At 37.9% G+C, this 26,816-nt stretch overlaps 1 protein-coding gene across 1 annotated transcript; it reads left to right on the forward strand.

Moving 5' to 3' along the window:
- Positions 1-1,880: 1,880 nt before the first annotated feature.
- Positions 1,881-25,037, forward strand: dnajc25 (DnaJ (Hsp40) homolog, subfamily C, member 25). The gene is made up of 4 exons (XM_073048594.1): positions 1,881-2,230; positions 8,225-8,377; positions 19,540-20,010; positions 21,083-25,037. The coding sequence occupies exons 1-4, from the start codon at positions 1,925-1,927 to the stop codon at positions 21,203-21,205; spliced, it is 1,053 nt and encodes a 350-aa protein (XP_072904695.1). The 5' UTR covers positions 1,881-1,924; the 3' UTR covers positions 21,206-25,037.
- The last annotated feature ends 1,779 nt before the right edge of the window (positions 25,038-26,816 follow it).

A 26,816-nucleotide genomic window follows, 5' to 3' on the forward strand; every position in this document is an offset into this window, starting at 1 on the left:
ATAACGGCACCAATATGTTGGGACCAGGTTAGATCCTCAGAGATCTTGACACCCAGGAACTTGAAGCTGCTCGCTCACTCCACTTCTGATCTCTCTAAGAGGATTAGTATGTGTTCCTTCATCTTACCCTTCTGGAAGTCCACAATCAGCTCTTTTGTCTTATTGACGTTACATGCCAGGTTGTTGCTGTGACATCACTCCACTAGTTGGCAAATCTCCTTCCTGTATGCCCTCTCGTCACCACCTGAGATTCTACCAACAATGATTGTATCATCAGCAAATTTATAGATGGTATTTAAGCTATGCCTAGCCACATAGTCACGTGTATATAGAGAGTAGAGCAGTGGGCTAAGGCACATTGCTGAGGTACACCAGTGTTGATCTTCAGTGAGGAAGGGATGTTATCACCAATCCACACAGATTGTGGTTTTCTGGTTAGGAAGTCGATGATCCAATTGCAGAGGGAGGTACAGAGGTCCAGGTTCTGCAACTTCTCAATCAGGATTGTGGGAATGATGGTATTAAATGCTGAGCTATAGTCGATGAACAGCATCCTGACAGAGGTGTTTGTGTTGTCCAGGTGGTCTAAAGTCGTGTGAAGAGCCATGGAGATTGTGTCTGCCATTGACCTATTGTGGCAGCAACAGATCCAGGTCCTTGCTGAGGCAGGAGTTCTGTCCAGGCATGACCAACTCTCAAAGCATTTCATCACTGTCGATGTGAGTGCTACCGGGCGATAGTCATTAAGGTAGCTCGCATTATTCTTCTTAGGCACTGGTATAATTGTTGCCTTTTTGAAGCAAGTGGGAACTTCCACCCGTAGCAGTGAGAGGTTGAAAATGTCCTTGAATACTCCCACCAGTTGGTTGTCACAGGTTTTCAGAGTCTTACCAGGTACTCCATTGGGACCTTCTGCCTTGCGAGGGTTGTCTCTTTAAAGACAGCCTAACATTGGCCTCTGAGTCAGAGATCACAGGGTCATCAGGTGCATCAGGGATTTTCACAGCTGTAGTTGTTTTCTCCCTTTCAAAGTGGGCATAGAAGGTGTTGAGTTCATCTGGCAGTGAAGCATCGCTGCCATTCATGCTATTGGATTTCACTTTGCAGGAAGTAATGTCTTGCAAGCCCTGCCAGAGTTGTTGTGCATCCAGTGTCACCTCTAACCTTGTTTGAAGTTGTCTCTTTGCCCTTGAAACAGCCCTCTGCAGATCATACCTTGTTTTCTGGTACAGGCCTGGATCGCCAGACTTGAATGCCTTCAGCAGACAGCGTACCTCGAGGTTCATCCACGGCTTTTGGTTTGGGAATGTGCAGTAAGCCTTTGTAGGTACACACTCATCCACACAGGTGCTTCAAAAATATCCATCATTAAGAACCCCCATCACCTAGGACATGCCCTCTTCACATTGCTACCATCAGGAAGGGGGTACAGAAGGCAAACACTCCACAATTCAGGAACAGCTTCTTCTCCTGACATCTGATTTCTGAATGGACAGTGAACCCATGAACTCTATTTCACTACTTTTTATTTAATTCAGCAATACACATAATGCTGGAGGAGCTCAGCAGGCCAGGCAGCAAATACGTTTAATTTAACTATTTAATATATATTCTTAATGTAATTCACGTTTTTTTCTCTCTATTATCGTGTATTGTATTATGCTGCTGCCGCAAAGTCAACAAAGTTCACGGCATATGCCGGTGTTATGAAACCTGATTTTATTTGCCCTTCACGGCAGACTGACAACTCACCAGCTCGCCTTCCCATTTATGAACCTTTTCCAGACCGCAACCTGCCGGTTCTGCGCATGCGTCCTGGTCCAGGACTGGAGTAGTCACGTGCCGCCTCTTCCGTCCATGTGTCCACAAGGGACGGTGTTCGCACTGCGCCTGCGCGCAGACATCGTGGGTCGGCGGTGCTGATATGGTGTCTGCGGCGAGAGCGGCCGGGCTCCCGCGGTCGCTGTACCGCGTCTGCGCCGTTGCTTTCGTCTTGCAGTCCTGTTTGCTGCTGGGCCAGGTGGACGGCCTGCTTGAAGGCCTCTACTGCGGCGCCGTATCCTGCTACGATGTGCTGGGCATATCCAGGGAAGCAGCTAAGGGCGAAATCGCCCGCGCCTACCGGCAGCTAGCCCGTCGTTATCACCCCGATCGCTATCGGCCCAGCGATGCCGAGGAAGATCCCGAGAAAAAGTTCCTACTGATCGCCACCGCCTACGAGACTCTGAAGGTCAGAATGATGGCAGGCGGCGGGAGTGGTGGACGTATAGCTTGGTCAAGACTTCCCCAAATACCCTCACCAGCAACATCCACAGGCGTGTTGCACTGGCTACGGGGTGGAGGTGGAGAGTCTGGTGTGCCTGGGTGGGGGGTGGGTGGTAGATGACAGGTTCTTAACATGGGGGGGGGGGTGTTTGAACCCCGTGTAAGGGCAGTGTCGGGGTGCGAGGGAGGTTGGAGAAGGGGCAGTGTCGGGGGTGCGATGACGGTGGGAGAGGGGGCTTTGTTTAGGGGATGTAAGGACGTTGGAGTTCTGGCAATGTTGGGCAGTTCGGGTGTGAGGTCGTTTGGAGTGGAAATGATCATTGTGGGTGTGAGGTTATTGGAATATGGGACTTAAGACATGACTAGCAAGCACAAAAGATGATGATGGCCTTCTGTACACCATCACCTTCTCTGCGAAGTCATCCTGTCTAGACCCCTCAGAAGTGAATTTGTGAATCTTGTTTAATTTCAGCAGATAGAAGTCTGCCTTGTGCATCTTTACTGTAAGAAGGAAATCAATACCACACACACTACTGCTGATCTGGCCTTGCCAGTATCCTAGATAACTAAGCAATAATCCAACATTTGTATTCAGTTAGCCTTTCTATAAACAACATTCTTTTAACTTTTGCCCTATCTCTGGAACTGCGTAATAGACTTTTGCCAATTGGTCACTAAGGCACCCACTTGCCTCTGCATCTCAAGGATCCTGTAATGTTGCCATTAGATTTTAAGCTTTCTCGTTTTCTTTCTGTCGAAATGAACAGTTTGATTTTTTCCACCTTTTGCTGCATTTGCTAGATACTTGCCCAGTTACTTAAACTATTTATATTTTTGTGGACTGTCTTTGTGTCTATGTCAAATTTTCCAAACAAGCCATTTTTAAAATGTAGCAAGTTCAGGCCCCAGCACTAATCAACTCATTATGACACACCACTCATTACCTCCTGTCGACCAAAAAAGTTCCATCTTTGGCTGTCTGGCTGACAGGAAAAGGTGTGCAGTTTATTAAAATATCTGTGCCAGTTTGGCCTTTCCTGGATCACGTCTTTTTTATTTTCTGCAGTTATCATCGATGAAACACTTGAAAATTCTTCGGAAATCTAGATATCAAACATCCATCCCCGTTATCGACAACCTATAACTTATTCAGAGTCTTCCAAAAATGGTCAAAACATAATTTCCCTTTTTTAAAACCATGCTGACTTTGATTGCTGCAATGTTTTTTCCTATAACAATAGCTTAATGCATCATGGTATGGTAGCAATTAGTAAGACACTGTTCAAACTATAGGAATTCTGGCGTAAGAAGTTCAATTCCAGCACCATCTGTAAGGAGTTTGTATGTTCTCCCCATGAGTGTGTGGATTTCCTTCCACATTCCAAAGATGCACCAGTTAGGTTAATTTGTCATTGTGAATTGTCCTGTGATTATGCTATTGTTAAATAGGGGGTTGCTGGGTGGTGCAGCTCATTGGGCTGGAAGTGTCTGTTCCGTGTTGTATCTCTAAACATACAAACTCCTAAATGATCTCAAGACATTTTCAGATGTTAAGGTGAAATCTGCCAGGACCTGGAGATTTGTTAACCTACACTTCAACAGTTCAATCATTATCATTCTGTTGGCAATTATAATTTTCTCATGTTCCCTCATCTTTCAAATTCTTAATATACGGATGTTTTCAGAATATTACTTGTCTGTCCTGCACAGTGAAGGCTGATGCAAGATATCTGCTTGATTAATCAACCGTCTAATTGTTTCTGATTACTAATTCCGAAAACTTGCATTCTATAGGAATTTTGAAATGCATCCAATTGTTTCACTTAAGGTATAACCTAGTTCCAAATAATATTCATATAAATTGCTATTCATTCATGAAAATTTGAAGTATGTGCACTATTTCATTTGTTGCTTTTCAATCTGTTGTAAAGTTATTTTCTGATTTTTAAAAGTCATGACATTGATAATTTGACATGATTCTGATCTTGGAGAGTTTGTGAAGCAAAGCTGAGTGGAAAGGGTGATGCTTCCTTGTTGAAAGTGATGGATATGAAGCTGAATCACTACATGTTGCTTCTTAATGGCCCAGACAAATGTGGTCGATAGGTGGGAGAATGTTGACTTGGGAGATGGGCATGGGAAATTTTAACATGCAGGTTGATTGGGAAAATCATGTTGGTAATGGATCTCGAGAGTGAGTTTGTTGAATGCCGATGAATTGGCTTTTTAGAGCAGTTTGTCGTTGAGCCTACTAGGGCATCAGCTGTACTGGATTGGGTGTTATGTAATGAACCAGAGGCAATTAGGGAGCTTAAGGTAAAAGAACCCTTAGGAACCAGTGATCACAATATGCTTGAGTTCAACTTGAAATTTGACAGGAAGAAAATTAAGTCTGACGTTAACAGTATTTCAGTGGAGTAAGGGAAATTACAGCAGTGTGAGAGAGGAGTTGGCCAAAGTAAATTGGAAGGAGCTGTTGGCAGGCATGTCAACAAAGCAGCAATGGCGTGCGTTTCTGGGGGGAAATGAGGAAGGTGCAGGACGTGTGTATTCCAAAAGTGAAGAAATACTCAAATGACAAAACAGTACAACTGGGGCTGATAAGGGAAGTCAAAGCTAATATAAAAACCAAAGAGAGGGCATACAACAAAGCAAAAATAGAGGATTGGGAAGTTTTTAAAAACCTACAGAGAGCAGTTAAAATAATCATTAGTAGGGAAAAGATGAATTATGAAAGCAAGCTAGCAAATAATATCAACGTGGATAGTAAAAGCTTTTTCAAGTATGTAGAAAAAAGAGATCAGAGTGGATATAGGACAACTAGAAAATGAGGCAGGAAAAAAATAATGGTGGGGCAAGGAGATGGCAGATGAACTAAATGAGTATTGTGCATCAGTCTTCATTGTGGAAGACACTAGCAGTGTGCCAGATGTTGTGTGTGAAGGAAGAGAAATGGGTGCAGTTACTATTACAAGGGAGAAGGTGCTCAAAAAGCTGAAAGACTTAAAAGTACATAAGTCACCAGGACCAGACAAGGTGCCACGCATGAGGCTGCTTACCAAGTTAAGAGCCCGTGGTATTACAGGAAAGTTACTAACATGGTTAGAGCATTGGCTGATTGGTAGGAGGCAGCAAGTGGGAATAAAAGGATCCTTTTCTGGTTGGCTGCCAGTGACTAGTGGTGTTCCACAGGGGTCAGTGTTGGGACCACTTCTATGATGAAATAGATAGCTTTGTTGCCAAGTTTGCAGTTGATACAAAGATTGTTGGAGGGCAGGTAATGTTGAGGAAGCAGGTAGAATGCAGAAAGACAGATTAGGAGAATGGGCAAGAAAGTGGCAAATGAAATATAATGTTGGAAAATGCAAATTCATGCACTATGGTAGTAGAAATAAATGTGCGGACTGTTTTCTAAACGGGGAGAAAATCCAAAAATCTGAGATGCAAAGGGACTTGGGAGTCCTTGTGCAGAACACCCTAAAAGTTAATTTGCGGGTTAAGTCGGTGGTAAGGAAGGCAAATGCAATGTTAGCATTCATTTCAAGAGGTCTAAAATACAAGAGCAGGGATGTGATGCTGGGGCTTTATAAGGCACTGGTGAGGCCTCACCTTGAGTATTGTGTACAGTTTTCGGCTCATCTTCGAAGAGATGTGCTAGCATTGGAGAGAGTTCAGAGGAGGTTCACAAGGATAATTCCAAGAATGAAAGGGTTATCAAACAAGGAACGTTAGATGGCTCTGGGTCTGTACTCACTGGAATTCAGAAGGATGGGGGGGGGGGGGGATCTCATTGAAAGCTTTTGAATGTTGAAAGGACTTGACAGAGTAGATGTGGAATGGATGTTTCCCATGGTGGGAGAGTCTAGGACAAGAGAGCACAGCCTCAGAACAGAGGGGCATCCATTCAAAACAAAAGATGTGGAAAAATTTCTTTAGCGAGAGGATGGTGAATTTGTTGCCATGTGCAGCTGTGGAAGCCAGGTCGTTGGGTGTATTTAAGGCAGAGATTGATAGGTTCTTGATTGGACATGGTGTCAAAAGTTATGGGGAGAATGCCAGGAAATGGGGTTGAGGAGGAGGAAAAAAAGGATCAGCTATGATTAAATGCAGAGTAGACTCGATGGGCCAAATGGCCTAATTTTGCTCCAATGTCTTATGGTCTTATGGACTTGTCTTTTGATGTATATGGAAATGGATGGGGAAAGATGATGCATTGAACAGTAAATCCTGACTTTTCCAATCTTAGTGCTTCAACAGGCACGTGTCCCATTCATATCCTTTGGACATTCTAAACTACTTAACAGCTGAAAGTCGTGATTGTTTTGTAAGTTTATGCAGTGTATTTGCAAATCTGAGAATTATGATAGATTAATCTATTTTGGTGATGGCTAAAAGATAATTAGTAGATGATGCAGTAAATTGCTGCTCATCCTGGAATATTGCTGCCCTGTACGCGCTCAGTGGTTATTTTTTTAGGTATGTAAGTGAAACCCAGTGGGTTGTCTGCGACTGTGGCCTGTCCACTTCAAGGTTGGGCGTGTTGAGCATTCAGAGATGCTCTTCTCTACACCACTGTTGTAACACGTGGTTATTGGAGTTAACGTCGCTTTCCTGTCAGCTCGAAGGCAGTCTGGCCATTCTCTGCTCTCTGATGAACATTGCATTTTCACCCACAACTGTCACTAACTCGATTTTTTTTCGCACCATTCTTTGTAAACTCCAGAGAATGCTGTGTGTGAAAATCCCAGATCAGCAGTTTCTGCAGTACTCCCAACTATTCTGTGTGGCACCAATAATCATCCCACAGTCAAAGTCACTTAGATCACATTGCTTCCCCATTCTGATGTTTGGATTGAAGAACTGAACCTTTTGACCGTTTTTGCATGCTTTTATTCATTGAGTTGCTGCTACATGATCACTTGATTAGATAACGAGCATGTGTACCTAATACCTTGGCCACTGAGTGTATAACCTGATAAGGGAGACAAGACACAATAGTGTAGTTTTCCCTATTGAGGGAATAAATATTCAGTCCAGATTGGTTTGAACGGAGGCTGCATGCTTTGATTTGTCTCAAATCAGAGCATTTGCCTTTCATACACTGGATAGCTGTTGTCAGTTGAATAGCTCAATTTGGTAGTCAAAACTGGAACCAGCATAGCCTGCTTTTTTTTCTGTTTGTTACACGTGGGATTGTTAGGTTTGTCTGCTTCAATAGCTTGTATTAAGCAAAGTGTAAATTATCCAGTAAATTTTATCCAGTTTTATCCAGTTTATGGAAATTTTAGTGACCTCAGAAGTTGTAATAAATGATCTTTCAAAGAATTGCAAGAGTGAAATCATGAAATCATAATGTTATTATAACCCACTATATAGGTAATAGGGGAGGTTGCCATTTTCTTCTAGACTCTTTAAAGTCTGTTTTCTTGGAATTGGGAATCTATGTGGGATATCAACAGCAAGGACTGCTTTTCATTGTGTTGAGGGCTTAGATGTAAACTGATAAGTTGTGTAATAGGCTCTATTAAAGTTTTAATTTGCAGCAGTAGTGGAATTTAATGATTTTTGCACATCAACATGATTAAAATTGCAACAAAATAGTGGGAACGACAGAATACACTCTTAGATATTTATCATATTTTATGCGCGTTCATTTGAAGTATTTTTGCTTTAATCGATCAGAATATTTCTTGCATTGAAAGAGATGCTGCTTGGCAGAAAAACCTGCTGTACTCATTTGCGTTTTTTTTTGGTAGATTATTAACGTCAGATTTGAAAGTTTTAAATAGGAAACCAGGCTGTTCATTCCATCTGTTTTTGATGCTTTTTGCTTGAATTAGTTTATCATGAAACTATTAAAATACTCATTATAAAGTATTTCATATTTTAAAGCAGTTATCTTTCACTATAAACTTGATATTAAGCAATAGCTAATTAAAAAAAAAACTTATCCCTGTAGGATGATGAGGCCAGGAAAGATTATGACTACATGCTTGATCATCCTGATGAATTCTACAGACACTACTATCACTATTACAGGAGAAGGCTGGCACCCAAAGTGGACGTCAGGATAGTTATAATCGTGACAGTCTGTGCCATTTCACTCTTCCAGGTAAAATACTAAATGAGCAATTGAATAAACACAAGTTCAGCATCATATGAGCTATGGCTACATTAGACTACCAAACTTCATGTGTACGAATGTGATGTTCAATGGATTTAAACCCAATTTTTGATATTATTTGTTTAAAGGACTTTGTTCTTTGTTTATGAGACATTAATACTTTTCCAGAAGTATCTGATTGCCATCTGGTATGGTATTCCACTCAACTGCTTTTCTCTTTTCAGTTTAAGTTTTACTGGTAGAATAAGCAATCAATGTAGAAAATGTATTTTGATTTGAGATTTGAATTTTGGATTCTTGTGTCAAGGGACTAGAAAATCTGGCATTGCTTTCATCCTGATGGGTAATTTTTCTGAGAACTTCAAAATTGAAATTTTGTGCTAAAATAGAGGGTCCACTGGCCAGGGCATACATAGTTGGTTGCAATAAACTACTGATTTAAGATGAGAGGCAAAAGAAAGCCAATGAAGAAAATGAGAATTGTTTCATGTAGCAAATTATTTCAATCTGTGTTACCTGGAAGCATGGTGGCATTCGGGTCTAGTGACCAAGTAAGATGCAAGAGGTCCGGGTACAACCTCCGTAAAGCCATTTCACAGCCAAAGTGGCAATAGTAGACCAAACTTGAATCACTAAAAGATGCCCGATAACTGTGGCTGGAGAGCTGTTACCTCTTACAAAGTGAAACCAAACAGCATAGATGACAACAAGCCTTCACTCACAGATGAATTCAATGCCTTATATGCTTGCTTTGACTGTCAGAACATGGAGGAACCTTCATAAAGTCCCACGACGACCCTCTGATTTCAGTCTGAGGCTGATGTGAGAGCATCCTTTAGCAGGATGAACCCTAAATGTGTACCTGGCCAAATACTGAAGACCTTTTCTGATCAATTGGCTGGAGTGTTTTCCAACATCTTTAACTGTCGCTTTGGCCGTCTCAGGTTTCTATCTGCTCGAGCAAGCTTCAGTTCTGCAAGTGCCTAAGACAAATGTGGTAACCTGACTCAGAGATTATCGTCCAGTAGTACTCATCTCTACAGTGAAGTGACTTGATCCACTCCAATTTGCACTCCAGCACAACAGGTCCACAGCAGATGCCATCTCATTGACTCTTCACTCAACCTTGGAAAACATCTGGATAGCAGGAAAGCATTATCCATAATGAAGGTCCCTCACAACCCAAGCCATGCTCCCTTCTCCTGCTGCCATCAGGAAGAAAGTACTGGAGCCTCAGGACCCACATTACCAGGTTCAGGAACTGTATTATCCTACAGTTTATCTTTTGCTCATTGGTTTTGTCCATCCTGTTGGTTGCAGTCTTTGATTCTATTGTGTTTCTTGGATTTACTGAGTTATGTCTGCAAGAAAACAAATCTCACTATTGTAAATGGTGATTATATACAGTGATATGCAAAAGTTTGGGCACCCCTGGTCAAAATTTCTGTTACGGTGAGTAGAAGATGAACTGATCTTCAAAAGTCATAAAGATGAAACATTCTTTTCAACATTTTAAGCAAGATTAGTGTATTATTTTTGTTTTGTACAATTTTAGAGTGAAAAAAAGTGAGCACCATGCAAAAGTTTGGGCACCCCAAGAGATTTGATCTCTCAGATAACTTTTACCAAGATCGCAGACCTTAATTAGTTTGTTAGGGCTATGGCTTGTTCACAGTCATCGTTAGGAAAAGCCAGGTGATTCAAATTTCAAAGCTTTATAAATTACCTGACTCCTCAAACCTTGTCCTAACAATCAGCAGCCATGGTCTCCTCTAAGCAGCTGCCTAGCACTCTGAAAATTAAAATAAATGATGCCCACAAAGCAGGAGAAGGCTATAAGAAGATAGCAAAGGGTTTTCGGGTAGCCATTTCCTCATTTCGTAATGTCATTAAGAAATGGCATTTAACAGGAACGGTGGACGTTAAGTTGAGGTCTGGAAGACCAAGAAAACTTTCCAAGAGAACTGCTAGTAGGATTGTTAGAAGGGCAAATCAAAACCCCCGTTTGACTGCAAAAGACCTTCAGGAAGATTTAGCAGACTCTGGAGTGGTGGTGCATTGTTCTACTGTGCAGTGACACCTGCACAAATATGGCCTTCATGGAAGAAGAGTCATCAGAAGAAAACCTTTCTTCTGAGTGTAGAAGGTTGAGGGGGGACTTGATAGAGGTATTTAAAATTATGAAGGGGATAGATAGAGTTGACATGGATAGGATTTTTCCATTGAGAGTAGGGGAGATTCAAACAAGAGGACATGAGTTGAGAGTTAGGGGGCAAAAGTTTAGGGGTAAAATGAGGGGGAACTTCTTTACTCGGAGTGGTAGCTGTGTGGAACGAGCTTCCAGTAGAAGTGGTAGAGGCAGGTTCAATATTACCATTTTTTAAAAAAAAATTGGATAGGTATATGGACAGGAAAGGAATGGAGGGTTATGGGCTGAGTGCAGGTCGGTGGGACTAGGTGAGAGTAAGCGTTCGGCATGGACTAGAAGGGCTGAGATGGCCTGTTTCTGTGCAGTAATTGTTATATGGTTTCTTTTGTCCTCACCACAAAGTTCAGCATCAGAAGTTTGCAAAGGAACATCTAAACAAGACTGATGCATTTTGGAAACAAGTCTTGTGGACTGATGAAGTTAAAATAGAACTTTTTGGCCCCAGTGAGCAAAGGTATGTTTGGAGAAAAAAACACTTCTCCAACTGTTAAGCACGGGGGTGGATCGATCATGCTTTGGGCTTGTGTTGCAGCTAGTGGCATGGGGAATATCTCACTGATAGAGGGAAGAGTGAATTCAATTAAATACCATCAAATTCTGGAAGCAAATATCACACTGTCTGTTAAAAAGCTGAAGGTGAAAAGAGGATGGCTTCTACAACAGGATAATGATCATAAACGCACCTCAAAATCCACAATGGACTTCAAGAGGCGCAAGCTGAAGGTTTTGCCATGGCCCTCACAGTCCCCCCATCTAAACATCATAGAAAATCTGTGGATAGACTTCAAAAGAGCAGTGCATGCAAGACGGCCCAAGAATCTCACAGAACTGGAAGCTTTTTGCAAGGAAGAATAGGTGAAAATCCCCCAAACAAGACTTGAAAGACTCTTTGCTGGCTACAGAAAGCGTTTACAGGCTGTGATACTTGCCACAGGGGGTGTTACTAAGTACTGACCATGCAGGGTGCCCAAACTTTTAGCTCAGGCCCTTTTCCTTTTTTGTTATTTTGAAACTGTAAAAGATAGAAATAATGAGTCATCTTTAACTTTATGCCTTTTGGAAATCAGATCATTTTTTACTTAGCTATTCACAGTAACAGAAATTTTGACCGGGGTGCCCAAACTTTTGCATGCCACTGTATGTACTTTACTTTGAACTTAGAAATTTCAAAAGGGAGGGATGTCACGTGATGACGTAGGATCGAGACATGGAAATCCAGCTCTCCCGTAAAAATCCAGTAAAATAATGTTTAAGTGAAGAAAAGTTAGTAAATATCTTTAAAAAATTACATAAACTACTCAGGATTGTCTTAAGATATGCCTCCTAAACAGAAGCAGAAGAAAACTACTATTTTGAAGACAACACAAGTTGGAAAAGAATCAAGGCCGGCCGCCATGAAAGAGCCTTGGGCTCAAGTGCAATTTACCTCCGGCGATATAGAACAGGAAACTGCGGCAACATCAACCGTTTCCAAAAAAAAAAGAGCAACAGGAATTGCGCATGCGTGAAGGAAGGGGCATGTGGAAACACAAGCAACCTGAACTACAAATCCCAGTTATGATCAGAACTGAAAGTGAAAGTGAATATGAGGTGGAATCAGATTCTCAGGATAAATCAGACAAAGATGAAGAGACAAACAAAGAAGAGCAACAGGAAGAGGTTGGAGGTGATATTGGAGACATACAAAAATCTTTGGTGCAAATAATGCATAAATTAAAAGCAGTAAAAATAATAAAAAAGATATTAACAATATGAAGATTATGTTTGATAAAATGATGAAAAGACAGGACAAAATGGACAAGAAAATTAAAAACTTGGAAGAAACAACCAGAGACACCATTGATAGAGTGAATAAAATGGAAGATAATATTTCTGCCTAGACATCAGAAAGAAAACGGTTGTTGGAAAAAGTGGATGTACTTGAAAATTTTAGCAGACGAAATAATATTTGGATTGTTGGACTATAAGAAGGTATAGAGGGAGAGGATCCAATAAATTTTTTTCAAAAATGGATTCCGGAAATTTTGGAAATGGAAGAAGGAACCCAGTTAATTGAAATTGAAAGGGCTCACAGAGCCTTAAGACCAAGACCTCAAGTTGATCAAAACCCACGATCAATCTTAATAAAATGCTTAAGATATCAAGATAAAGAAAAGGTCCTGAAGGCGGCTGCCCAACGTGCCAGAAAGAGAAATGGGCCATTGATGATAGAAGGGAAAATAGTTCTTTTCTATCCTGATTTAAGTTATGACCTTTTGAAGAGAAAGAAGGAATTTAACCCAGCGAGAAAAGTTTTATGGGAAAAAGGTTATAAATTTATATTGTGCCACCCGGCAACCCTGATAAATTTTTGGATGACGGAAAAAGAAGATTTTTTACTGATTATCGGGATGCGGAAGAATTTGCACAAGAACTCCCAAATATTCGCTAACCACAGCCAAAGATTTAAAAGTGAAACGGATTAAAGATGAAGACGGGGACAGTGAATAGAGTTGATGGATGTTTAAGGACAGAAGAATATTTAAATATATTCTTAATATGATACAGGGGGAGAAAGGTAAAAATTTGAGAAATATTAATCGAGAGTAGTGATATTTTTTCCTTTCTTATATATACTTTTTTATGTTACGGGGTGCTGGGAGAACTTCGGATCAATTGCTACGGGACTCACGTGTGTAATCATGGAGATTGCCATGACCCGTACAACGGAGGGGGGTAATGTTTTTTTTATTCACAACATTAGTAGGGGGTATTTTGTTATTTTTTTCTTTATAATCTATTTTTCTTTTATCTTTCTTTCTTTGCCTGGACAATCAGGGGGGAGACACATAGCAACATGGAGAATTTTAAAAAGATTCCCCAAGGTACTACAAAAGTTGAAAGGTTAGGTATTACTATAGATTGGCGTAACCCTGTTAAAAATAATAACTAATTTACTGAATTTTTAAAGTTTTAATGTTAATGGGCTAATGGACCGGTGAAAAGAAAAAGAATTTTAACATACATTAAGAAAATGAAAATAGATATAGCTTTTTTACAAGAAACACACTTAACAGAGATGGAACATCAGAAATTAAAGAGAGATTGGGTCGGAAATGTTATTGCAGCTTCATTTAATTCAAAGGCGAGGGGAGTTGCAATTTTGGTTAATAAAACTTTACCAATTAAAATACAAAATGTATTAATTGATTCTGCGGGGAGATATGTAATTATACATTGTCAAATTTTTTCAGAACTATGGACTCTTATGAATATTTATGCACCAAATGAAAATGATGTAAAATTTATACAAGAGGCCTTTTTGAATTTGGCTGACGCACATGACAAAATATTAATAGGTGGAGATTTTAATTTTTGTCTAGACCCAGTTTTAGATAGATCAACAAAGGTTGTTACAAAATCAAAAGTAGCAAAATTAACTTTATCATTGATGAAAGATTTAAATTTGATTGATATATGGAGAAGAATTAATCCAAAAGAAAGAGTTTACTCATTTTATTCAAATAGACATAAAACTTATTCAAGGTTAGATTTTTTCCTATTAATGAATATTCAAGACAGAGTGAAAAATATGGAATATAAAGCAAGAATATCGTCAGATCATTTCCCCTTGACAATGACAGTGATAATGATGGATAAAGAGGGATCGATTTACAGATGGAGATTTAATTCAATATTATTAAAATGTCAAGATTTTTGTGATTTCATGAAAAAGCAGATTCAGTTTTTTTTTAGATACAAATTTACATTCAGTTGATGATAAATTCATAGTATGGGAAGCAATGAAGGCATATTTGAGAGGCCAGATAATAAGTCATACTTCTAAAATTAAGGAATATATGGTAGAAATAGATCAATTGGAAAAAGAGATTACAAAATTAGAAAAAGAATCTCAAAGATATATGACAGAAGAAAAATGAAGACAACTTGTTAACAAGAAGTTACAATATAATACACTTCAGACATATCAAACAGAAAAAGCAATTATGAGAACTAAACTGAGATATTACGAACTAGGTGAAAGATCACACAAGATTCTTGCTTGGCAGTTAAAAACAGACCAGATTTCCAAAACGATAAATGCAGTTAGAACAAGTGAAAGTAAAATTACTTATAAAACTTTAGAAATTAATGAAACTTTTAAGAATTTTTATTCTGAACTGTATCAGTCAGAATCACAAAATGATAATGTCGAGATAGAAAGGTTTTTATCACAAATAACTCTTCCAAAATTGAATTCAGAAGAACAGAAGGGATTAGATATGCCTTTTACATTAAAAGAGGTCGAAGAAGCTCTAGGATCACTTCAGAGTAATAAATCCCCAGGAGAAGATGGTTTTCCGCCCGAATTTTATAAAAAGTTTAAAGATTTACTAATTCCTCCTTTTATGGAGTTAATATACCAAGCGGAAAGAACGCATAAACTTCCAGAATCTTTTTCGACAGCTATTTTAATAGTATTGCCAAAAAAGATAAAGATCTTTTAAAACCAACATCATATAGACCTATTTCTTTGTTGAATACTAACTATAAAATAATAGCAAAAATTTTATCTAATAGATTATCTAAATACTTACCAAAATTAATACATATGGATCAAACAGGATTTATCAAAAATAGACAATCGGCAGATAATGTAACTCGGTTACTTAGCATAATTCATTTGGCACAAAAGAGCAAGGAAATGAGTGTGGCAGTTGCCTTAGATGCAGAAAAAGCATTTGATAGATTGGAATGGGATTTTTAATTTAAGGTATTGGAAAAATATGGATTAGGAGTATCTTTTATAAAATGGATTAAAACCTTAAATACTAATCCCAAAGCTAAAGTAGTGACCAATGGTCAAATTTCAACATCATTTCAGTTAACAAGGTCAACTAGACAAGGTTGTCCATTATCACCTGCTTTATTTATGTTGGCGATAGAACCATTAGCTGAATTAATTAGAACGGACCCAGATATTATGGGTTTCAGAGTTAACCAGGAAGAATATAAGATTAATTTATTTGCTGAAGACGTTTTGCTTTATTTAACAAACCCATTGTATTCGCTGCGTAAATTATCTTCTAGATTGGAAGAATATGGGAAAATATCAGGCTACAAAATAAATTGGGATAAAAGTGAAATTCTACCCCTTACTAAAGGAGATTATAGTCAATGTCAACTAATAACTCAATTTAGATGGCCAATAAATGGTATAAAATATTTAGGTATAAGAGTTGATAATGGTATCAAGAATTTATATAAATGAATATTTTTCAATAATGGTAAATAATTTAAAGAAGATCTTGATAAATGGATGACGTTACCAATAACATTAGTAGGCAGAGTAAATGCTGTAAAAATGAATATATTCCCTAGATTACAATATTTATTCCAAACACTACCAATACAATTACCGCAGAAGTTTTTTCAAGAGTTAAATAAATGTGTGAGGAAGTTCCTTTGGAAAGGTAAGATGTCAAGAATATCGTTGGAAAAATTGACATGGAAATTTGACCTAGGGGGGTTACAACTTCCAAACTTTAAGAATTATTATAAAGCAAATCAACTTAGATTTATTGCATCTTTTTTTGATGAAGATAAACCGGCATGGATTAGAATAGAATTAGATAAAATAGGAGAAAATATACCAGAAGGTTTTATATATAAGTGAGAATCTAAATGGATACGGGAGAAGAAAGAATCTCCTATATTAAAACATTTGATTGATTTATGGGATAAGATAAATGTTGATGATGAGATAAAGAAATCTTTATTAGCAAAGAGACCTTTATTTCAAAATAAACTTATTCCTTTTACAATGGATAACCAACTTTTATACAATTGGTTTCAAAAAGGGATTAGATATATAGGAGATTGTTTTGAAGGAGGTATATTAATGTCATTTGATCAATTAAAGAATAAATACAGAATATCAAACAACACTCTTTTTTGTTATTTCCAATTAAGGACTTATTTAAGAGATAAATTGGGTCAAACAATGTTATTGCCGAAACCTAGTGAAATAGAAACTTTAATTCAAAAAGGAAAAATTTAAAAAATTATTTCTTGTATGTATAGTTTGAATCAAAAACAGGCAATTAAACAAGGAATTCATAAGTCAAGACAAAAATGGGAAACTGATTTGAATATTAAAATTGAAGAAACAAGTTGGTCAAGACTATGTCTTTGACAGTATGACAAATACAACAAATGTCCGGTTAAGATTAGTGCAATATAATTTTTTACAGCAATTATATATTACACCACAAAAAATAAATAAATTAAACCCAAATTTATCTGATCAATGTTTCCGATGTAATCAAGAAATTGGTACTTTTTTACACTCTACTTGGTCTTGTTTTAAAATTCAACCTTTTTGGACAAATTTAAGAATTTTATTTTTAAAAGTATTGGAACACAACTTCCACATAATCCAACATTATTTTTACTAGGTGATATTGAAGGGATAAAACCGAAATCCAAACTGAATAAATATCAGAAAGAATTCATAAGAATTGCTTTGGCAGTAGCCAATAAGGCTATTGCAGTTACTTGGAAATCAGATTCATACTTAAGTATAGATCGTTGGAAGAATGAAATTTTTAGCTGCATTCCACTTGAAAAAATTACTTATAATTTAAGAGATAAATATGAAATATTTCTGAAAATTTGGCGCGCTTATTTACAAAAGATAGGATTAAATATATAGGTGCTCCGAAGATAAAATTATTGGTTATCTGGGGAAATAAATAAATATACCGTAGATTCCGGACTACAGAGCGCACCTGATTAAAAGCCGCTGGCTCTAATTTTAGAAAGAAAATCAATTTTTTACTTGTACAGGCCGCACCGGATTTTCGGCCGCAGGTGTCCCACGTTGTAATATGAGATATTTACACAGAAAGATATTACACGTGAGGATTTTTTAACTTTTAATTAAATCCATATGGTAACATAAACAAATACATATTGCAAATGCTTTTTTTCGAACCGTGCCTGTAACGCGGCTACTTTTAAATATACGTTGCGTATACTTTTTTACTGAACAACATTCCAATATCTCCTAACGATTGGTAAAAAATATATATACTGCAGCCTACCAGGAAAAGTTATTGATCGCCTTTAACTTAAAAGCAGCGTTTCGCTCGGGTCTAATGCCGCTCCGCCGCTCGCCCCCCGCCGTCCCGTTTATCGCAAACTGGCATTTTTCCCACAAGACGCGGCGAAACCGGGTGTGACGTCATAGCATCCCGCGATGTAGTACAGAAAACAAATATAGTTAAAACTCTTCTAACTTTAACTAGAAAATGAATTACTAAGCGAAAATATTATAAACTAAATAACTGCCATAAAGGCAGCACAATGCTTTTCTTCGAGTGTTTTCCATGTTGATGAGGGTGAGTACAAATGACTGATTTACAATAATTTAATTGTGAAAGTGCGCTTGATTTATCGTACAATTTCATTGGACCTCTGTGAACTGCTCATCAATTTTATTGGTCTACTGTTACGAGGCAAAATGTTTTTGGCGGCATGAAAAAAATCATGTATTAGCCGCTCCGTATTAAAGGCCGCAGAGTTCAAAGCTGTTCAAAATGTGGGAAAAAAGTAGCGGCTTATAATCCGACATCTACGGTATATACTAAAGCTATTATGAACTCCATGGAGCATGTGGGGATCTTCTGATATCCAGGCAATCTTTCTTTCTTCCTTTTTTCTTTTTTTTCCTCTTTCTATGGGGATATGTTAGGGGGGAGGGGGGAAGGGTTGATAATTTTTTTTATAATTTTTTTTCCTTCTGTAACCTATTTGAAAATTCAATTTAAAAAAAATTATATAAAAAAAATTTCAAAAGGAGGCATTTGCAGGGTTATTGATTAAGATTGGGAAAATGGGATGAATTTTGTTGCTTTTCCAAAGCATTGATATACACACACAATGAATCCACTCTGGTAACTGATAATAATACTTGGTGCATTGGAATCATCTTTTTTACCTATAAGACTGATGATCTTTCAGACTTAAAGGTATTTAGTATTTATGCAAAGTATAAATGTTTATGGTATGAGATAGCATTCAGAGATCTAAAGTCATACAGTGATTAAATTTCAATATTATAAAAATTGACTTAATGTTTATGTGGAAGGAATTTGCCCCATTTATCTAGCTAATTTTGTGCTTGTAGCCCCATGTTATCTGATTGACTCCTAATGTTCTCATAGTGATTTTTTGCATCAAAACGAATGCTTTGCAAATAGACTAAAATACTTGGAGAAGTATGGTGTGATAAGAGCAGCCTTCATGAAGGTTATGTACCAGGAACTAACATTCTGGTGACAGATGGTCCAAATGAACTTCCTCTAATGTCACATGTTTTCATAAATACTGGCACTTTGGTGAGATGGTGCATTATGATAAACTTATAATATATGGATGTTGAATTCCAATTAGATTAAAGCAGTCAAAAGAAATAGTTTCTTACACATGAGAAAATTTGCAGATGCTGGAAATCTAAAGCCCCACAGACAAAATGCTGGAGGAACTCAGCAGGGTAGGCAGCATCTATGGAAAAGAATAAACAGTTGATGATTTGGGCTGAGACCCTTCAGGGCAGGTGAGTCCTGGCCTGCTGAGTTCCTCCAGCATTTTGTGTGTGTTGCAAAAGAAATAGTTTGCAAACTTGTAGGTTTCACTTGTATAAGACCCTGAAGAATATCAGGTCACATTCCTTCATTTCTAGACTGTAAACATCATCCAATTAATGGAAGACTATAAATGTTATATAATGCTGCCAAAATAAACCAAGTTTTGTTTAAACTGTTTTCCAGAATTTTGGTCTTGGGCGTAATGATTTGCTACTGAAAACTGACTTGAAAATCGTGTTTGTAAAATATTACAGTACGTAATGGCTTCTGCTGTTATTTCTGTGTATGTAAAATTTTTCTTTTTGTTGCAGTACTACAGCTGGTGGAGCAGTTACACTGAAGCCATTAATTATCTCACCACGGTGCCAAAGTATAGAATCCAGGCAACAGAAATTGCTAAACAGCAAGGTTTACTTAATAAAACTAAAGAAAAAGGGAAAAACAGACGTACTAAAGAAGAAATCAAAGAGGAAGAGGAGGAAATCATTAAAAACATCATCAAAAACAACATTGATATTAAAGGAGGTTATCAGAAACCAAGCTTGTATGATATTCTCCTGTTCCAAATAATTTTGGCTCCTTATTACATATGTAGGTATATTATCTGGTATTGCAGATGGATCTATCGTTTTCACATTCTAAGAGAAGAATATGGAGAAGAAGAGAAGTTGTACATTATCCGAAGAAATATGAATATGTCACAAGGCCAGTTCGATAGTCTTGAAGATAATCAAAAAGAGATGTTCCTTGAGAAGAAACTGTGGTTAAAGGCAAACTTTGAGGTAAGCATTGCTTACTGCAGTCTGGATCACAGTGGATTATGTCAACAAAAATGCACAAAATTTGTGCTTATGGTTGTGGGAGTACAGTACTGAAGTTTTTGAATATTTTCAGCATTCTGTATTATGCATCCAAATATTAAAGGTAAACTGAGTGTAAAATTAAAATGAAGAATATTGTAATTTTTAAAAATTGAATTCCTCCTGAGTGAGTTGGTATCAGAATGACTAACTTTTTAATAATTATACATTCTGATTTGCAGTTCATCTTTAGGAAAATATTATTTCTGAAATAATCTCTTAACCAAATTTTCTTACAGCTCTGTTACCTTACTTGCATTATTGAACTAATTAAGTCAAGTCAAGTCACTTTTTATTGTCATTTTGACTATAATTGCTGGTACAGTACGCAGTAAAAACGAGACTTTTTCAGGACCATGGTGCTACATGAAACAGTACAAAAACTACACTGAACTACTTGAAAACAACACAGAAAAAAAAACTACACTAGACTACAGACCTACCCAGGACTGCATAAAGTGCACAAAACAGTGCAGGCATTACAATAAATAATAAACAAGACAGTAGGCACAATAGAGGGCAGTAAGTTGTTGTCAGTCCAGTCTCTGGGTATTGAGGAGTCTGATAGCTTGGGGGAAGAAACTGTTACGTAGTCTGGTCTGTTACTGAAATTTATTTCACTATTGAAGTATAGCCAGTAAGAGACAATTGCATTCAGGTAATTTGACCCCAGATGCTGCCTGCAATGGAGATGTAGATCCTCCTTGATGTGGTTGTTTGGCAGGACAAGCTTTGGGACGACATTAGCCTACTCCTGTTCTAAAGGATTGGGTTGCAGTCTGATCTGATCTTTCCCCGACCAGTTCATGCGCAAACACTGAGCACGATACATCAAATTCTGTGTGATTGAGACTGCTATTTTACTCCATAACCAATCTTTATTTGTGATCAGCAATCTCTAACCAGTGGTTTTCCTTAATTGTAAGCTGGCATAAGCATAGAAAGGGGAGCAGCATACATTAGGATTTAATCATGTCTGTTAATTTAATTTTAGGTTTATAAGCAGGAACAAGAGGAAGAACTTAAAAAGAAAGTAGCCTCAGATCCACGGTGGAAACGATATCGTCGGTGGATGAAAAATGAGGGCCCTGGGAGATTAACCTTCATAGACGACTAAATACCTCTGCCATCTCGCTATTGTTTATAGTGTTCTTTTCTACAAAAGAGATTCTATTTTGATAACAATATATAAATATCTTTGATTAAGTAACTCAGGATGTAGTTAATACAATGGATTAGCAGTCCTAATACAACATGAGCTCTTTCAGAAAAGGGGAGTGTTCTGAAATATTGGTGGGTAATGCACTGATATTTAATAAAGTCTCATTACATGATTTTTGCTCAGATTATATTTTTGAACTGGTAGAATGGACAGTTTTTATTTACAAGAAAAGTACTGTCTCCTTATTTACTTATAGATGTATTAATATATAGGCAAGATGAAATTGCATTATCATGATGGTTAAGTCATTAATTCTTCGTCATTGTAGAATTTGTAGTTGTAAATTACACATTTTGAAATACAAAAAAAGTCAAAATGTGAAATTTAAACATTTAATGGTTATTAGCTTTCTGGATGGAATTTTACATTAAAGATGCTCCAGACAAATAGCAAACATCTTGAGGTGCCTGCAATTTGTATGTTAATTTTTTGGCTGCACAATTGCATGCACAGCTCTGTAAACACATGCTGGAATTCAGTTTATATTGTATTTATTGCTTGTACTCCTGTTACACATTTTCACATTTTGATGCAATTATTTTATATTTTTACTCCTGTAAAATTATGTTTGTTTTTACATTTCCTTTGGCAAGAGTTTCTGCCTTTGGAGTAACAGGAGTTCTATCTTGGGAACAAGTTTGATAAAAATTTACTTTGTAATTCAGTAATGACTTGCTCTGAATTGGACATTTTCAGAAGGCAGTGGCTACTGTTTGATACCCAGTTATTAAATTAGGTTTTTATTTTGCTAGTATTTAATGTCTCTTTCAACCTGTTGAAGTATTTTGAAGTGCATCTTCTGTTTGTTTTAGATGTACATCCTCAGTTTGACATTTCAGCTTATTTTATGAATATCAGAATTATGCTTTAGAATAAGACTGTGAGCTTTGTTATGTGGCTTTGATTGTAAAAAAATACAGATAGCCTAATTCATAAACTCAAGCATGGCTAATCTATTTTATTTTTTATAAAGAAAAAGAATTTAATTCTGGCTGTGCTACATAAAACTAATACCTATGAATGCACCCTTGCAGTGATAGTTTGAACAGTTAACCATAAACTAGAAAACATTAAGATTTTATGAATTTTCTTAAATAATGCTTTCAGACACATGGTCCATCAATATGGATTGAGTTTTTTTTGTATGTAGGCTAAATTGGATGAGGGAGTAACATTTTATTCAGTTATCCATTCTATAGCATGTAACTTAAACATTTTTCCAAAACCCAACAGTGTCATGTTTTTCTATTTATCTATAACTTTCTAGTTATTTTGAATACAAAATGTCAGAATCTTTGTAACTGATATTTCTTTTGTTAATTCAGAATCAAAGAAATGGAAGCTTGAGAGTTTTTGCAACCATTTAAAAATCAGCATTTTGTTTTCATTTCAGTGCTTTATTTGCAATGAAATTTTGTGTGCGAATATATATTCCAAAAATAGCAGTTATTTATTCACTACAGTGATGTTTTTTTCCCCTTGGTAAACTATCTCTTGGGTATTATTAATATAGTGCATCCCATGCAGTTCACAAAATATGTCCCAATAGTTTTGTAGCTGAAAATAAACGTTCCTTGAGTGGTGACCTCAAGGCTGATATTTGATTATAGTAAATATTTTATGGATGTTTACTAAAGTAAAACAGCCTGAGACAAAGTGGACTCCATATAGTCAAGAGGTAGCCAAATAATTTGTCAGAGGTTGCTTCCATGTCATAGATAAATGGAAGCACTGCATAGGATATTTTTAGTGGATAATTGGTACAAGTATATGAGAAGGTGGTAGGTTCAATCCCCAGTCTTTATAGTAGCCTGATATCAACTGAAATTTATTACTGTCCATCACCAGTGTGATCCTGGACTTGAGAAAAGCACATCAAGTAAGGTTTCTCTTGTGTTTATTCATTGTGCATGAACAATGGCCTCAGACCAATTTTCATCTTTCAACCAATTGGTTTGTCATTATCAAATTGATGCTTATGGAAACTGTAACAGCATTGCAAAAATACAAAAGTAAACATTTTGAATCTGAGCAAGAAGGTGCTATCTAAATTCAAGCTTTTGAGCCACATAACAAGGCATCAATGCTTTAAAGTGGAAGAGGGAAATGAAACTAGTGTGTTATGCTAATATCTTTATATTAATAACAAAGTTTGTTCTGAGGTTGCAATACTTACAGCATGTTTGGAGAAAGTTTTCAAGTTGTGCCCTTGAGTATTTGCTTGCTTTCTATGTTTTTGTTGAAATGAACAATTTTATAGCTGTTGCTAATTTTTCCCATGCTATGTGATTATAATCCTAAACAGGGTTCAGATGTCCATTTCATGAGTTCAAATTTGAATCATCCTCCTTCCACCCTTAAAATATTTTCTGAATGTTTTGATTACAGAATTACTACCGAAGTCTATAAACGAAGAAGGAAAAGTGATGTTTATTTAAAAATATTTGATATACACTATCCAAAGTTAATTTTTCTGATGGAAAAATAAGGAATCTTGAACTTAGAGTACACTATTTAAATATGGTTATAAATAAATTTAACTCATTTTGTGCAATGTTATTGGTATCATACTTTGCAGTGTCTCTTGCACAATTTTCAATATTACTACCTTCTGTGGAAGTATTAAGAGTCAGGTGTAGCTTGCAAACAGTCCCTTCAAACATCATTTAATGAGACAGCAGAGTGCAAATTCTGTAGAATGGAGCAAGTTCTTGGAGGACCTCACCAGGTCAGGTGGTATCCATGGAGGGAAAGGAACAGCAGACATTTCAGGTTTTGACCCTGTATCAAATGCCAATTATCACTCTGACCTACTGAGTTCCTCCAGCAACTTGTCTTATAACCCTTTGCAATCCTATTCAACTCTGCCCCCCCCCCCACCCAACTCAATATGCAAGAGACAATTTACAGCAGTCTGTTCACATCCATTGTGTGTGGAAGGAGACTCAAGGGTATGGAAACTTAAAGGGAGAATGTTAAAACTCCACACAGATAGCAGTGGTGATCGGGATCAAACTAGGTTGCTGGGATGGTATTCCCTGTTCCACCCTATGCGGATTCCATACCTATCAATACTTCTCTTTTGAACCACCCCCCCTCCAAAAAATTGAGTTTTTGGCTAATTATATTCAAGTTGTTCCTGGATATATGGAGGAACCCTTCAGAATCACATGGAAAGAATAAGTTAATTACATGCAACCTTACCTGTATAATAATTTTATTACCACTGGGGCATATTGTGTCTTTAAACAGGAAATAGTGCTTGCTCTCTGCCCTTAACAGCATCTTCCAGATTCACATGAACTCGGGCAATCTCCTGACTCTGGAATGGACCTCTTGTAGAACAAGGATGAACTCTTGATCTACCTTGTCATAGTCCTTGAACTGTATTATCTACCTACACTGCCCTTTCTCTTAGCCAGTACTATTCTACATTGTTTATTCGGCTTTTGTACTGCAGTATGGGATTTTAGGAGTGGGGAGCATGGTATCATAGCGGTTAGATAATGCTTTACAGCACCAGTGACCCGTGTTTAACTCTTGGTGCTGTCTGTGAGGGGTTTATGCATTCTCCCTGTGACCCTGTGGATTTCTTCCCAAAGACGTATGGGTTAAGTTATTTGGTCACATGGATATAATTGGGCAGCGCAGGCTTGTTAGAACAGAAGAGTTTGTTACTGTGATCTATCTCTAAATAAAATGATCTGCATGGATTGTATACAAACAAGGTTTTCACTGTATTTCTGTACACTAATAAACCAATTACCAATCTCCACATCCCCACCCAGAACTTAGTGTTGGATCCCTAGAGAAGTTATTTGCCGAATGCCTACAAGATGTCTTTGTGTTTTAAGAGTAGCTTGTCATTGAGTCCTCTATGGAAAAGGCAATTTTGGTGTGGATGTTGTGTAATAAACCAGATTGGATGAGGAAACTTAAGACAAAGGAACCCTTAGGAGACACAGTGATCACAATATATCACAGTTCTCTCTGTGGTTTGATGTATTGGTATTGCCATTGAGTTAAAGATAGCTACCGAGGCATAAAAGAGGAGCTCACCAAAGGTGATTGGAAAGGGATGATGGTAGAGCAGTAAAGGCTAGAGTTTCTGGAAGTAATTCGGAAGACACAGGATTGGTTCATCCCAAAGAGGCAGCGGCATTCTAAAGCAGTGGTCCCCAACCATCGGGCCGCGAGGAAACAATATGAGTCAGCTGCACCTTTCCTTATTCCCTGTCACGCCCACCGTTGAACTTGAACCCACGCGAAGTCATCAGTCGCCTAACTGCAGTGATACCCTAGCGCCAGGGATCACTGGCTGGCCGGCGGGAAACGCCATTGCTACTGGTCTGGAGCGCGGGCAGATGGGCACCGCCTCTAAACCTGTTTAGCACACCGAATGTTCGTGGGGAACCTGGTGCTAAAATATTTGCAGGTGACCTAATTCGGGCTCAGGGTTTCGTAAATAGCAGAGCAGCTACCTCGCTGCGATCTACTGAAAGTCATCCCTCGAGACAAACCCTGTCGGCCGATTGATCCTACGGGGGAGGGGAGGTCACCTGTCCTGTCGCACTCTCCGGACCGCGGCCCCAGCACGGGGACCTCCGGCCCTTACCTTGTCCCCTCACCCCGTCCACGACCAGTCGCACCTGGCCAAGGCGTCTGGCAGCGGGCGGACGGGAGGCTGGAGTTCGGGCCCAGAGGCTGTCTAATGAGGCAATGAAGCCCTCAAAACTTCTTCGCACCTTAAGTCCAAGCATCCTGCACTTAAAGACAAACCCGTTGAGTTTTTTGAGCGGGAAAAAAACGCGAGCAAGTGGAACAGAAGCAAGTGCTGATGGCTGTGTAAACTAAATTGCGGAATAGACTGGACATAAGGAACCTCCTTCGAGTATCGCTGTATTCTGGTCGTGTTTAACACCAACCCCCCCGTCGGCCATTCTGCAAGAATATTGTCAATATTAAACCGGTCTGCGGTGCAAAAAAAAGATTGGTGACCCCTGTTCTAAAGAGAGGATGAGGAATACAATAAGTTTTCTTTCTCTATATATGAAAAGTAAAAAGAGAGGCAAGAGTGGATATTTTATCTCTGGAAAATGAAGCTGGAGGATGGTTATGGGGAATAAAGAAATGGTAGACAAACTGAATAAGTATTGTATATTGTATCAGTCTTCATTGTAGAAGATAGTAGCAGCATAGCAAAGTTCAAGAGTCAGGATGAAGAAATGTGTATACAGTAGTCACTGTTAATAAGTACTTGGGAAGCTGAAAAGTGAAGGTAGATAACCAACTTGGACCTGATGGACTCAAACCCAAAGTTTCTGAAAAAGTGTAGCTGAAGAGATTGTGGAGGCATTAGTGATGATCTTCAGGAATCTGTATTCTGGAATGCTTGAAGAGAAATTGAAAATGTCACTTAAGGGAGGGAGGGAAAACAGGGAATTATAGACTGGTTAGTCTGACAAGATGTTAGAGTTCATTATTCAGGATGAGGTTGTTAGGTACT

This window comes from Hemitrygon akajei, chromosome 6 (assembly GCF_048418815.1).
Source record: "Hemitrygon akajei chromosome 6, sHemAka1.3, whole genome shotgun sequence".
Classification (NCBI taxonomy): Eukaryota; Metazoa; Chordata; class Chondrichthyes; order Myliobatiformes; family Dasyatidae; genus Hemitrygon; species Hemitrygon akajei.